The sequence below is a fragment of the Dysidea avara genome, chromosome 7 (genome assembly GCF_963678975.1).
Source record: "Dysidea avara chromosome 7, odDysAvar1.4, whole genome shotgun sequence".
Taxonomy (NCBI): domain Eukaryota; kingdom Metazoa; phylum Porifera; class Demospongiae; order Dictyoceratida; family Dysideidae; genus Dysidea; species Dysidea avara.
The window spans coordinates 38,208,355-38,223,331 of record NC_089278.1 but is presented as its reverse complement, the minus strand read 5'-3'; the positions used below and the strand labels follow the sequence as shown (position 1 = coordinate 38,223,331).

Genomic DNA, 14,977 nt, shown 5'->3' with positions numbered 1-14,977 from the left:
TTGTAAAAGTACATTCACTGTATAATGAGGTATTCATTTATTTATTATCAACTTTACCAGTTAGGCACTGGAGGGTGAACACAGAAGGCAGAGCCTGTACGAGGTGTTTACCACTACCCTAGGAGCCTAAGCAAAAATCTTTGGGAAAAGTGAAATTGGACTATCTTGTAAGCGCTTACAATGAGCCTTTTCTACAATTATGTCAGAAAACAAAATTTAAGCCAAATTCGTTGTGGCAGTGCCACAGTGCACACTGAACTGAACCTTCATTGAGACAGTTAGTTTCAGACAAGTATTAAAGTATTGAGTTATAAGTCATACAAGTGCTGTGGTGAGGAAAAGTATGTTAAATGAGCTGACTTCAATGGGAATCCTATTGTTTGCTTACTTAATGGGAGGAGTTGTACTTATTTGGATGTAAAAACTGATATCAAACTTTTAAAAATTCCATCCACCATTCCAGTATTCCACCATTCCAGTATTCCATTCCACTGTTTATACACTCCCCACACAAGCAGCTAGCTAGTTAACCGGCCGGGAGTGTATAAACAGTGGAATGGACTACTGGAATGGTGGAATGGAATTTTTTAATGTTCAATATCATTTTTTACGTCCAATTAAGTACAACTCCTCCCCTTATGTAAGCAAATAATAGGATTCCCCTTGAAGTTAGCATACTTTTCTTCACCACAACACTCGTATGACTTCTAACTCAATACTTTATTACTTGTGTGAAACTAACTGTAGTTCAGTTCAATGTGCAACATGGCACTGCCATGATGACCTTTGGCTTAAAAAGGCTCATTGTAAATGCTTACAAGGTAGTCGCATTTCACTTTTCCCAATGATTTTCGCTTAGGTTCCTAGGTTAGTGGTAAACAGCTCGTACAGGCTCTGCCTTCTGTGTTCGCCCTCCAGTGCCTAACTGACAAAGTTGATAATAAATGAATACTACATTGTACAGTGAATGTACTTTTACAATGCATTCATGTAATCAGCTAACTTTTTATCATTTGGGAACAAGGGTTAAGTCAAGAGTCTTCTTGGTATTCCCAATAAACTGCAATTGTGCATGTTCATAACTGACTTTACACTGCTATATTGGTAAACTTTGTCTATTGTGAGGTGAATTATCTGACTTCAAGGGAAATCCTATTTATTTACATACATAAGGGGAGGAGTTGTACTTATTTGGATGTAAAAAAGATATTGAACTTTTAAAAAAATTCCATTCCAGTATTCCACCATTCCAGTATTCCATTCCACTGTTTATACACTCCCTTAACCGGCCGAATAGTTTAGGACAAAACAATCCACCCCCTAGGTAGCTATCCTGCATGCATGGAATAATCTGACCTTTCTTATAACTCTGTTACCATTTCCTAAAGTGTTTCAAATAAATTCGGAGGATAATACTGCTTTCAGCTCCCAACATCAGAGCTCCAACCTCAGCTCTTAACACTTTGTACATAACTCTAATAAATTCGGGCAGTTACACGTGTGTGTGACCGCTGGTATGAGTAAGTATAGCACAAAGAACTTCTAGTTTTCTAGTGATTGTGTAGTGAAGTGTATTTGATGGTAGTTTAACTTAGTTAGAGTGGATATCTTTGTACATATTCTATTTAAAGACCGCCCTGAGGATCGGTGCCATCGTGATTGTGTTCTCTACGAGATGAGGAATGTATATTAAAATGTTATAGAGGCTATAAACAATAACAAAATATTTAGAATGTGATTTTCACTTATTCCGTAATTCTGCTATTCCGTATTCCGCCGAATACAGGCTCCCATCCTGTTGTGATTAAACAATTGATTGTGGTTTTGTACCAATAGTCGTGCTGATAGCAGTACTAACACTGGAATTAACCTCGGACCACAAGCAAAAGTGAGTATCCATGTTCCCACTTATACTGTCCTTGTATTTATCATTTTGTCCAATCAGATCGCAGCAGCTTCCCTTGAGAAGCTGTTCCAGCAGCTGACAAATCCTCTCAACAACAATCGAGAGTTCCTTGACACTTTCTTCATGACTTATTGCCTGTTCACAACTTCTGAAGATGTCCTGACTGCTCTGATCAACTGTCTACTACAGAAGAGTGATGTAGCTAGGAATAGGGTTAGTGTTCGTGTGTGCTAGCAAGAGCTCATAAGCACCACTTATAAGCTCCTGGTGCTAGTGTTCGTGTGTGTGTTTGTCCATGCATAGGTTTGGTATGCAAGTCTTGCATACCAAACCTATGCATGGACAAACACACACACGAACACTTGACCGTACAGTACCTGTCATGTTGAGTGTATGGTTTTTATTAACTCGATGGATAGTAGCATTTCTATTGTATTTGCTGCAATTGCTCACAAATTTGTAACGTGGTAGATTTTAATGCTTAAAATTTTTGTTTCTACAAAGTAGTAATGTGTACGTGGCAGCAGATCTTTGTTCACCAGTTGTTCAATGAAATATTCAACAGTTGTTATACAAGGAAAGTGTTGTAAGGACCAAGAGACCACAACAACTCCAGCTTGCTCTTAAAATCAGTGACACAAATGTGTTGCCACACCTTCAGAGATCTGATTGACAGTGTCAGAACTGTAACCATTTTTGTTTTAACACTATCATGTTTTGATTTGGTTTAGCGGCCGAATTGTACTAAATTCAGTTCCATTAAGGCAGCATAAACAAATAATTACTGAAATATCCATGTTATTTTATGCAATCAGATACTCTTGATATTTGTAATAATATCACTGTAGTATTCAGATGACTGGGAGGTGTTCAGTTACCATAGTTCCGCCGCTGAGTCAGGTGAGTTTAATTTTACACTGTGTCCACATGACCCCCCTCCCCTCGTGTAACTGTGTCCACTTACCCCCATCCCCTTGTGCTCACAGATGAGGAAGATGCTGTCAAACTCATCAATGCCAGTCCCAGTATGGATACACTGGAGTCCTTCAACTCTGGATCAGTGACTACCTTCCTTAGTGAACAGGGTGTGTTGTCATGACTACCAGCTAGTAGTCTAATTGTAGTGCACCATGTAATGTGTACTATAGTAGGGCCACAGTGGACACCTTAATTATAAGGGCCTGATCCTATTTGTATTAGTTTACGCTCCCTGAAATGAAGACATCTTGATAATCAGGACACTTGTCCATGGTCCCATTTGTATCCCTAAAATGGACTAGGACACCTCACTAATAAGAACACCTTATTTGCTGTAGCTGCAAACTTGAAAGTAATTTTCATATTGTACATGTCTTTAATGTGTGTCAACTAACATATGATTTTCCCCTGCAGATTCTCCATCCAACTCAGTTTACAATAGTCCAGTTATGTCACGCAAAACTCTCTCCCCAAGTACCAGTCCACGTCGTTGTAGGAAAAGTGATGAAGGTCCTGGGGAGAGCAGTGAAGACTCTAAACAACCACCTGAATCAAGTGACATGTTTGCAACAGCTAGAGGCACGATCAAGGTGAAGCGACGACTGTCACATGATGAGACTGGTTCTGGTACAACTGAACAAATTGTGAAGGCTATTAAACAACGAAGGTCACTAACTAGAGCACAAAGTGATAGTAATATTGATGAAGTTATATCACCAACAAGACGCAGTCGTAAACTGAGCACACATAGTGACAGTAGTACATCTTCAGGACTATGTCAACAAGTAGGAGCTGTAGAAAGAGGGACTCCACCTCGTGCCGTGATCTCGCCTTCAGAAGAAGATGTCTCAAGTCGTCCGACACGAATCGACAGACAGCAAACAACGGAATCATCATCGCGATCTTTCTCCACAAGCAGTGGTCATTTTGCTGATCAGGAGTCTGAGGGTGAGCCATTGTCACCTGATCCACCTTGCCCCACTCCTCGAGCATCCATACAGATGGCAGTCCCGATAGACGAAGATACAATCACAACTTATAATGACAATACATCTGATGATGACAAGGTACAAAAGGACAGTATTGTGTCAGAAATGCAAGAACAGTTCCCATTACTGAGAAGCAGCACTTCGCCATTATTGAGTATCCTGGCTCAGAATAATGATATGTGTCGCTCCTTACCAAATAATCTGCACAGGATTGGACTAGAGAGGTCGTTGAGTGAAGAGTATCCCTCTCCTAGAAGCGAGCGGTCGTACACTGTGAGTGGTGCTAATGTAACTGATTTGAAGGCCAGTAATTCATTGGTTCGTAGAGTAGCTGATGAGGGTCGTATTCTATCAGAAATTTATGAGGATTCAGCTGAGAGCAGAGCATCAACCCAATCGCCATCACCGCCACCTTTTAATGATCCTCGTTCACGAAGTGATGCTTTCATAGGAGCAGGGAAGCCCAACATTACCAGATTAGGGGCCAACAAATCAAACAGTTTTGACCGCAAAGTAAATAACGCACAACAACTGGAACAAGCACGAGATCTCAGTCGTCTTAAGGTGGTAGGGGAGAATGGACGTCGTGGGAGTATACTTTCACGTCTTCTCCCATCACGGAAAAAACGTCAATCAGACCCTGATGTTACTCCATTGTCAATACAGAATGCACTAACACAGTCTTTACAACATCGTCCAACGTCACCAATGAATGTCCTCTCCACTTCACTGCCTGCTCACATCAAGTCATCCACCCCTAAGAGTAAGAGTCGTTTCTCTATGTTGAGAAGGAGGAGGGACAATAATGAGCTAATGTTGTCCCCTACAAAAGACTTTAGTTTGTCTGGTGGACGATTAAGCCCCAGCCCCGGGGCACGATATGGTGATCCTTCCAGTCAATTATTACAACAACGTAACATCATGTTAAGTATATATGCTAACCTCAACTATTGGCTATCACAACATAAGGAGGTAAGCTAGTACGTTGAAGAACCTTTTTGTATGAGCTTGTTTGTTTTTGTAACCATATATGGTTTGTGTAACCATATATGGTTTGTGTAACCATATATGGTTTGTGGTGTTGATACTGAAATACCTTTGAGAGAGATATAAACAGTTTTCTTGACATTGGAGTAATAGCATTGTTGTAACTGGAATTTTATATGAACCTCAATTAAGTGAATGGTTAAAAGTTGTTCTACATGTATATACATCACTTTAGAAATATATTTTTTTAGGCTAAATTTATAAAGCCCTTTTGCATGTAACTTTCTAGCAGTAACCAGGTTTGTATTTTCTACAAGAAAACAATGATGTCGCAGTTGCTTTATTTCATCTCAGAAATTAACAAATTTGTGTGTAATTTACTTTTTGGTCAATGTACCATTTATTATATTATTAATTGGTGGTAGGAAAACAAGTCTTATTGTATACAAGCACTGAAAGCACATTGTCCAATAAACTGGATTTAAATCCCAGTGCGTGGGAATATCAAAGTGCCGCGCTGGGTTATAACTACCATACAGCTAGACAGAGTGGTGCTGCTACTGTACGATGATATTTTAGTTATCACCCAGTTGTGGAGTCACTCTGTCTCATTCGTGACATCATAATAGTTGCGAATGGCATTGTTTACCGATGGAACAAAGAGCCAAATAAGGAAATATTGATACAAAACACACCAATACAGCACTTAAAACTACCTAAATCTTACAAGAAAACTGTTAATCCTTTACACAATAACACTACAAGTTACCAATACGATAGTTTAAAGCAAATGTCAAGAATAGTATGTGACGATTTTCGCTCCAGCAATCACTCCCAACGGTCACTATGGTGAAGAACTAACTTCCTCTAGCTTCATCGTTCTATCTTGGACTATGGTAGCCACTTGTTGGTCTTTATTTTTCTCTTGCACACCACTATACCAATTTCTGACGAAGGCGAATCGTACCTGGAACCGCTGCTTCATAACACCGCCCTTCGCTACAGTTTTGTAGGCAGTATGTAAGGTCTCTCTTGTGGCTACGAAGTAGAATCTCCACACAATTCGGACAAAATCTTGAGCACAGTGACAGGAACTCAAACCGGAACTTAATTTACTATCCGTAAACTTCTGCGCACTCCCGCGCACTGGGATATAAAACAGTTATATCCCGTATACTCGGATGATATCATTGTTATTACACTCGTCCTCGGCTCCGCCTCGGACTCGTGTAATAACAATGATATCACCCTCGTACCGGGATATAACTATAACTTATTCATGCCTTTTAAAGGAAACTTCCATAGTATTATAACTCTAAGCACCCTTTTACTAAAAGTTTATATTATGAACTCTTGCTTTTACTTTGCTTAAATGGTTCCATCCTTCGTCAAATCCTTCCAACCTAGAAATTGATGCTGTGTCCAAATGTACTAAAGAAGTATCTTTGTTTTCTCTCTTCATATAACAATGGATACAAGGCCATAACTTGACTACTTTGTAAAGGAAACGAAATGATTCGACGATAGTGTCCAACGATTTTCTCGCCAGCTGATGCACGTATCAAAGCATTTTTTGTGCCAAACGAAGCACTCATCATCTAAGAATTACCTCATTTTTAAATGAAGCTTCTAACTGCTGTCGTTCGTCATTTACATCACAATTAGTGCAAGGGTGTAGACAAAAAGAATCGCTTGAAATTCTTTCTATAAATTGCATGTAGCTACAGTAGTATAATATTACAGTTGTCTTTGCTTATGTAGCTACACACAGCTCTGCTGTTTAAAATGCTCACATCATTCCAGTGCTTATACTTGCAGGATAACCTCATGTTTTTTTTTAAAAATCAGGGACATTCATTATACATGCAACATAGTTACATGATTAAGTTTCCATTACATTATTTACCCACAATACCTGCTTGCTTCCCATGATTTGGACATAAATGGTACTGATGTTTAATGCTTGGTTGTTATTATAATGTGGTCCTGCACGTAGGGCAGATACCAATGCTGGTTTTATGTACAGTTAGATATCCTAATCCTTGCTATTTAATAAAATCTGTATTTTTAAGAGACTGGATGAACACTTCATGAGATATGCCTGTTTGATACCATGTGTATACTTAGCACAAAGTGTACTACATATTATTTATATAACTCAACTGTTTGAAGGGATACTGACACAAAATAATTAATCCAATGACTATTTCATAACTAATCATTTGGGCCGCCTCTCTAATACTTCAAATTACTCACCCACCTCAGAAACCATAACTGAATATACACTATAGATGAGGTTGACAAAATAAATACTATCCCCTAATTCAAATCATTATATACACTTGGGAATGGACTCACCCCCAAGGAACAAAAGCTACCGCCATAGAAAAAAGCTACCGCCATAGAAAAAACAGAAACACATAAATATACTCCCCATAAGCAAAACTAGGTATTGTTGTTCTTGTCAAAATAAACTTTAACCATCTGCAATCCAGTTTTCTGGACTATGTGGATTTAACAGTTAACCACTTCCAACATAACCTCTTCTGGTATTGATGTTGAATTAGTTCAACATTGCTTTGAGATTTTGATGACATGTGACCACACCCTCCAGTGGCCACTACATGATAACATACTTTTGTATATTGTAGGACTTCCTATACAATAAGTCATTGAAGGACAAACTGTTGTCATTTCTGGAGAGTCACATGGAAAAGGTGGCAACATGTGATAGGCAACAATTAGAACTAGCTGAAGAGACCTTACAGTAAGTGATTATCTGGGATTGAAAGTTTTAAACATCGGTGTCCACTTTTTTGATGTAATTATGGTGTGAAATTGTTATTTCTATATTAGGAAGCTACAGGAAGTGACATCAGATGATGGTGTTATAGACAAGTCAATTACTAACATGTTGCTAAGGACGATACAACCAGAGTTCGGCCTTGGGGCACTGGGCTGGGTTGAGATGACAGAACGTCCGATGAGTAACTCTTCCATCATCAACCTACATCACAAACAATTAGCACGGCAACTGATGTTGTTAGAGTATGCACTGTATACTGCTATTGAGAGAAGGTGTGTCTCAGCCACACCTCCAATTAGTGTTGCAATCATTGGTCAATTACAGGGAGCTTGTTGGTTGCTGTTGGAAACGCAAAAATAAGGAGAAGGAAGCTCCAAATGTGTGCAGAGTGATCAAACACAGTAACAAGGTCAGTGATGAGGTTAATGGGTGGAAATGATATCACAAGTAATATCATTATATTAATATTGTTACAGTAGTGGTATAGGTGTAAGAAGGTGTGGGTGTAATAAGAAGAAACTTTGAAGGCTCATGTTGAAATATTGTTAAGAGATTAACAACACACCTGTAGGACAATGTTAAAACATTAACAATGACTAGGTTAACAATGGCTAGGTTAACAATCATAAGAAGAAACTTTGTAGTGACATGTTTTAGAGAATTAGACTGAATGGTATTGTCCCACGTCCTCTCCCAATAAACTTCTGCAATAAAACAGTCCATTTTGTATGTGTACAGTTCAGTTACTGTTCTTGCACGTCAGCAATGATTTTCCTTGGCAAAATTTCTGTCTAATTCTTCATGAGATTCTTGTTTATTTAATTGAAATACTAATTCCCAGCTAACCTCTTGGGTGATGACGTCAATACTACAACAGGAGACAGTACATGGAAGAGCTGCAGCCATAGAACTGTTCATCAGGGTGGCGTCCGATTGTCTCAAACACAACGATGCTCAAAGCTCTGTATTGATCACTTGTGCTCTGAACTCATGTTGTGTGCGGCATGATCGTCTGAAGTTGTCATGGGAACAGGTCCCCAGCAAGGTGATTGACTATTCTATTGTTCATTGTTTGTATTCAGTGTCTTGTGTTTTCTTGTCTACCTCATACAGTTCAGACAGAAATATGATAAACTGGTCAAGTTCTCTAATCCTGATCGTCACTGCCGAGCCATGAGGTCACACCTTGAGAAGTGAGTCATCTCCTTAGCAACTAGGGCTACACTAATTCTATATAGTGTTAGTATTGGGACAGTATAGTACTGTTTGATGAAGTATTGGAATTAGCTATTATATTGCTACAGGTAACAGGTAGTGATATTAGCTCATCATATGTGAAGGCCTCCATTTGCACCCACTTAGTATACTAGCACATTGGTGCCTGAAGCATCACATTCAAGCATTAACTCAAATGGTTCATCGTATAATGGATCATTGTAACTGTTTAGAATATTTATAGTGGACCCTCAGCTATCCGAACTCTTTTGTTCTCGGGCAATGATAAAAGTGTTCAGATAAGGGAATTGTTCAGGTAACTGAAGCCCATTCATTTATATACAGAGCTCTGTTGAAATACTCTAATAGAACAGTCATTTCCAATTTCGGATAAAAGGATCAGATAACCAAGGGTCTACTGTACTAGTTATCAAATTATCATTTATCAGGATATTTATGGTGGTAATGTGGTGCTAGTAAATTCTTTGCATTATTAAATCCTATGGTAGTTGATGTGTTGGTGTCCAACACTTGAAGGGTTAATGTGTGGTGAAGTAGCTAGTTATGTTACTAGTAGATACTTCTCAAGATGAGTACTTGTAATTGGTGCAGCCATATAGTAGTAAACACAGTGTACCTGTTGATTATTATGTTATCTCCCTAGACAACAAGCACCGGGTGTGCCTTACACTGGGGGTTACTTGGAGCACATTTGGGCCATTGAAAATGTACAGAAGACATACACTCCAGAGGGACTAGTGAACTTCTCTAAGATGACCGCTGTAAGTTACTACAACTGTCCAATAAACTGCAATATTTCTCCCATCTAATGTTTTATAAGTTATAACAATATGCCAAGACATCATGTTGTTTGAGGGTGTACATAACACTAGTGCTCAGATTGTCTTCCTTGTAATTCAATTGTGTATACAACTCAGTTGACATCTGATTTACTGTCTTAGTTGTGTAGTACCATCCGATCATTTCTCTGTTTCCAGTCAGAGCCATATGAGTTTGAGCCAGATTTTAAGGTGTGTTGTAGTGTATATAATATGTGTTGTTTACTTGTTACCATGACAACAGCTGATGCACTATGTTATGGCTGCAGAACGTCTTGACGATGAAGAATTATACCACTTGTCCAAAGAGAGAGAACCCTGAAATGTGTATTATTATATTGGTGTATTATATTTTTATTGAATGATATTTGTAAATACTTGTATAAAATACCTGCAATAAATATTGTGTATAATATGAACACTTTTTCGTTTGTAAAACAATGACAGCATTTTATGTATTTACATTCGGATAATTATGTCAAAAAATTCACAAAGTTATCGGTCAATTAAAGTACGTTTAAATGGTATAGTGTACGTAAATATCCGAATAGTAGCCACGCCCACAATGGCGGCGGAATCCCCAGCTGCTAGTGAGAGGGGAGACAAGAGGAAACCTACTGAGGTAAGATACACACTATGTTACACTAAACATAATGAGGGTAGTTAGTCGTTGTCGATTCATTGTTTACGCGCTCGCCGCGTAACTAACTAGTTTCCATACTACAAAACCAGTGGGGAAATATCCTCTTTGTGTCTACACTAAACGAACATTATCAGACAAGTATAGTTTATCTGAATATTCATCCTCCATTATAAGAGACTTCATCATCTCCAGTACCTTGTAATAACTTTTGTGTCCACACTAAATTTCTGTTTATCTTCTGATGATGAGGAAAGTGACAAGGTAGTATAGTAACAGAGGAAAGTGATAGTGAGTGATGAAATCATTATCATGACTTGATTGGGAACATGTTGATATTGTGTTGGACATTTTGTAACTATGTGATGTGATGTTACTGTAGGAGGAGAAGGAGAAGATATATACAGCAGTTTATGATGGTGACCTGAATACATTACAGCTGCTCCATAAAGAAGGAGTTGATGTTACTGGTGTTGTTGGCCATGGTGTGGTGAGTATGTGTGTAGTATAGTTGATGAGGTTTAGTGATGTACAATTTGTCTCTGTCAGTAACACATCACTAACACTGGCTATAGTGGGGAATTCCCTATTCTAGTTTAGACAACTAATCATTTTACACATCATGTTTGGGTAATAATATTACCAAACACAATTTGGTGTAGTTACAGTTTTGAGATATATTAACTTTCATAATGTCTACTCATCATTACTAGTATAGTGGTGGTACCCTGGTTAAGTATACAGAGTTTTTCTATAGTATACAGAGACATCCTCAGCTAGAGGTGACACACAATATATTGTTTTTAATGTCCATCACTAAATGTTCTGAATGAAAGTGTTGTTGAGTGAGAAATGTCAGTATGTAATAGATGTTAGTGTAGTTGTGTCTTCCTACAGAACAACATGACTGGTCTCCACTTTGCAGCTATGTATGGCCACTACAATGTGGCCTCATCCCTACTTGATTGGGGATGTGAAGTGGATGTTGTTAATGTGAGTCAATATGTGTGTATGGCTTCCTGTGTGAGTCAATATACTCGTCATGTAGTATGTATGGCTTCCTGTGATGGGATATGTAATGATTGTCATAGTGATGAACATGAAATTGTATGCTAATAATTTAGTGACATAGCTGATGTGTTATTGTGTAAATCCTTTGAATTGAGTGTAACTGCTATTGAGGTTGTGGGAAAAGGTGATGCTGAGTGTGAGTGAAGAGAATTTAAAAACTACACAACTTAAGATACTCTGATACAACAGTCAGAAATTCCTCTAGACCAGATGTGGCCTCATTTAGTGAATTATCTGGTTACAATCTCAAATTAACTGATCTTACATTACAGGGTTAAAACTGGGTCAGATCAACCTGGTCACATTTAGTGCAGGTCAACCCCACGTTATAGTGTGACCATTAGAATGTAATTTAACAATGTGGAAGTGTGTATGTGTGTGTGTATTGGTCTTGTAGCCATCCAGCTTCTTTTGTGAGGCACACCCACTTATAAGGGTGTGTGTTTCTGTCTATAGGCTTACATGGAGCCACACCCACTAATCAATCAGCAATATATCCTATCTATTTGCAGCACATGTTACTATGTGTCATAGCCTAGTCTTGCAACAATCCAGCTTCATTCTTGAGCCACGCCTACAGTTTTGGAAAATGTGGTACTGTCTGCAGTAGTACGTAGAGCCACACCTACTCATCAGTAACTCATGTTGAAGCCTATAGGTATGCACAATGCCACACCCACTTATATGTAAAAATAGAAAATGTTGTGTGTAGGTGAATGTGGAGCCACTCCCACTAATTTTTCATTAACTATAAAATTACATGTTTTACTATAATAGCTATCTACAGTCTAATAATTTTATGTTAGTGGAGTACTCAAAATGTAACATATGATACACACTTTAGTACAATCAGATCCTGGTATCACCCAATTACTATCCAAATTTATGGGTCAGTCAGGTCTGTAGTAGTGACCTGTTTTCAATGTTGTTACATTAATGAGTTGTGGTGTAGTATTTAGTGATAATGTGAAGTGTTGAACATCAATCATCATGTCAAGTTAACAAGTTCACCTTGTTACTTATCAGTTGATAATGGTGTCCAGTATAGGTAGTGATGTAATCCTCTTTAATTCAGACTTGTTGTCTATCATGTTCATCATTTAGTAACATTTACACTATCGTTGTATCCTACTAAGTCATATGTAGTTTAAAGTGATCACTAATTATCATGATAATTGACTAATCCATACAAAATCACTAATCTGGACACACCCTCTAGTCCCAAGGTGTTCATATTGGAGAGGATGTACTGTATAGCCAGTATTATTGGTGGACTATTACGACTGGTCCTGTTGCTGTGGTTGGTGTAATAGTTTGTGGTTGAAGTGTTATATTGTGTTGTTATACCAAATCACAATCCCACCAATAATAGGGGTTATGTGTTGTTTGTGTATGTACTGATGAAGCCATATAATATCACTTGTATTATACAGGTGATCAAGTATACACCACTACACTGTGCTGCCAGTATGGGTCACACTAATGTAGCGACCCTACTGGTACATAAAGGAGCAAATGTTAATATGAAGGATAAGGTGAGCTAGTGTGAATACAGTGTGATGATAAATGAATTATATGGCTTTGTAGAATTAGCTTGTATGGCTTCTAATACTATAATGAGGACACGTAACCAATAATATCACTGTATGTGTATGTTAACCTCTCTGGTGAGGACACCTATTAATAGGGACACTACCTAATAAGGACATGTTCTCACTTCATATACTAGCTACTGTGTGGTGGAATAAGTTAATAATTTAGTGATTTTGTAAAATGTGTAGAACATTTGATATTAACATGACACAATAATGTAGTGGCTATGTGTACTGACCCACCCAAGTGTTTACTGTATCACATCATTGTATGTATTGTATCACTATAGTATGGGTGGACTCCATTAGAATATGCTGTGGTTAAGAACAAATCTGGACCAGTGGACTACTTCATCAACACAGTTGGGATGGACCCCACACAGTACAATCAGGTACAGTTACACACAAACAGACAAAATGTTTCTAATGTTAGTACTGTGTTGTGTAAATAAATGAATAACAACAAAATGATATGTAATAGTTGTAACAATTAGTGTGGACACATTATCCAAAACCCACAATCAAACTGTGTCTTAGTTATAAGGTTTCATATATATTTTACTAACTATTTAGTAGTGTAGATAGTAGCTAGACAATATTTGAAACATATAGCTCAGTCAAGGATAATGTTGACTATTACAATAATTTGATTTGTACTCGTACATGTACAGGATCATGTGATTGTGTTATAACATTTGACACACAATTGTGACCTGAGCTAACAAGCTTGTTTCTACCACTGATGGGTAGTATCATAACATCTACCTCTGATCTAGTCCAGTACTGAAGGATTGTTAACAAGGACCACCACTATTACAAATCATCTAGTTGTATGACTATATCAGTTGGTGGTGTGTGGTTCAATCCACACCTCAACATACAATGGAACAGTGTTTATACTTTATTTACACTATCACAATAGGCCAGTATTGGTACATAATTTTGTTGTTGGTAAACAAACAGAAAAATCCATAACTCAGTATTAGGACCAGTAGTCCAAATACTGTCTAGAGGTCATCAGATGGACAAGTCCTTTAGTTATACAGTGTTAGTATTAGTTTTGTTGTGATTACTTGTTAGTTCCATTATAACTTATCATGTCATTTTGTATGAGGTCTTTATAGTAAGGACCTACAAGCTTTCTTGTCAGTACATGTTCATCAATAATACTGACTGTTCTATTAGAGTATTTTGTGATCACAATACACACAAACTGGTATTGTATAAATATCTCGTTCCACTGATCAGTGTAACATCAACAAGTTTGGTTATTCACGTTCAGACTTGTGCCTGTAGTGATCTATTTTCAGTTTTAGTATAAAGATCGTAAGTCATGCACTTTTTGTATCATCACTCCTAACATCCCCTGTATGACTTGTGACGTCATCCACCCTGGGTACATGTGACTAATCCCTCAAGTGCTACTACTGTCTGTGTGTAAAAAAAAGCTGCTCTGCATCTTTTAGAAATGTTCAAAGTTACCAAAAGTCATACAATGACACACATCTAATATGGAATGATTTCCGGTGCTTATAAGTTAGTTACCCAGCTGAGTGTTCAATGATTGGCCTTGGTAGGTACCAAATACAATGATATAATCTATAATTCCTAGTGTTGATAATGGAACTTCTTCCATAGAACACCTTAAGTCATGTAATTGTCCTAGTCCCTATACTTTAATTTCATCACAAGATATTGAGATGACGTGTTTTGTGTAGCTTACAGGTCATCATACAGGGTCAGAAGACAGCAATCACCATCTGTATATTTATTTTGATGGAACGCAACATTTATAAATGGGTACTGTGTGACTTATTGTAGTGTTCGACTTATGGTCCCTTATACAATATGACTGCTCTATTAGAGTATTTGTAATTTGAGTTGCGTATAGCCAATTGTAAAAGTGTCTTGTGGTTTAAATGTGGTAGAAACAATGTATAGTACAAAATTTAAG

At 37.8% G+C, this 14,977-nt stretch overlaps 2 protein-coding genes across 3 annotated transcripts in view; both read left to right on the top strand.

Annotated features, from left to right (window-relative positions):
- The window catches only part of LOC136262259 (uncharacterized), a 32,066-nt gene extending 21,852 nt beyond the window's left edge, over positions 1-10,214 (top strand). For both annotated transcript variants that reach the window (XM_066056474.1, XM_066056473.1), the window contains exons 11-23: positions 1,837-1,888; positions 1,946-2,119; positions 2,755-2,806; positions 2,893-2,991; positions 3,299-4,845; positions 7,512-7,627; positions 7,717-7,938; positions 7,991-8,075; positions 8,508-8,711; positions 8,780-8,859; positions 9,546-9,663; positions 9,844-9,912; positions 9,965-10,214. In XM_066056474.1, coding sequence (XP_065912546.1) covers positions 1,837-1,888; positions 1,946-2,119; positions 2,755-2,806; positions 2,893-2,991; positions 3,299-4,845; positions 7,512-7,627; positions 7,717-7,938; positions 7,991-8,075; positions 8,508-8,711; positions 8,780-8,859; positions 9,546-9,663; positions 9,844-9,912; positions 9,965-10,042 — 2,896 coding nt within the window. In that variant the 3' untranslated portion in view covers positions 10,043-10,214. The remainder of the gene's footprint in view (positions 1-1,836; positions 1,889-1,945; positions 2,120-2,754; positions 2,807-2,892; positions 2,992-3,298; positions 4,846-7,511; positions 7,628-7,716; positions 7,939-7,990; positions 8,076-8,507; positions 8,712-8,779; positions 8,860-9,545; positions 9,664-9,843; positions 9,913-9,964) is intronic.
- Positions 10,215-10,279: 65 nt separating this feature from the next.
- LOC136262262 (uncharacterized) overlaps positions 10,280-14,977 on the top strand; it is a 55,696-nt gene continuing 50,998 nt past the window's right edge. Inside the window, exon 1 of the mRNA XM_066056477.1 lies at positions 10,280-10,342. Within this exon, the coding sequence (XP_065912549.1) occupies positions 10,286-10,342 (57 nt within the window). The 5' untranslated portion in view covers positions 10,280-10,285. The remainder of the gene's footprint in view (positions 10,343-14,977) is intronic.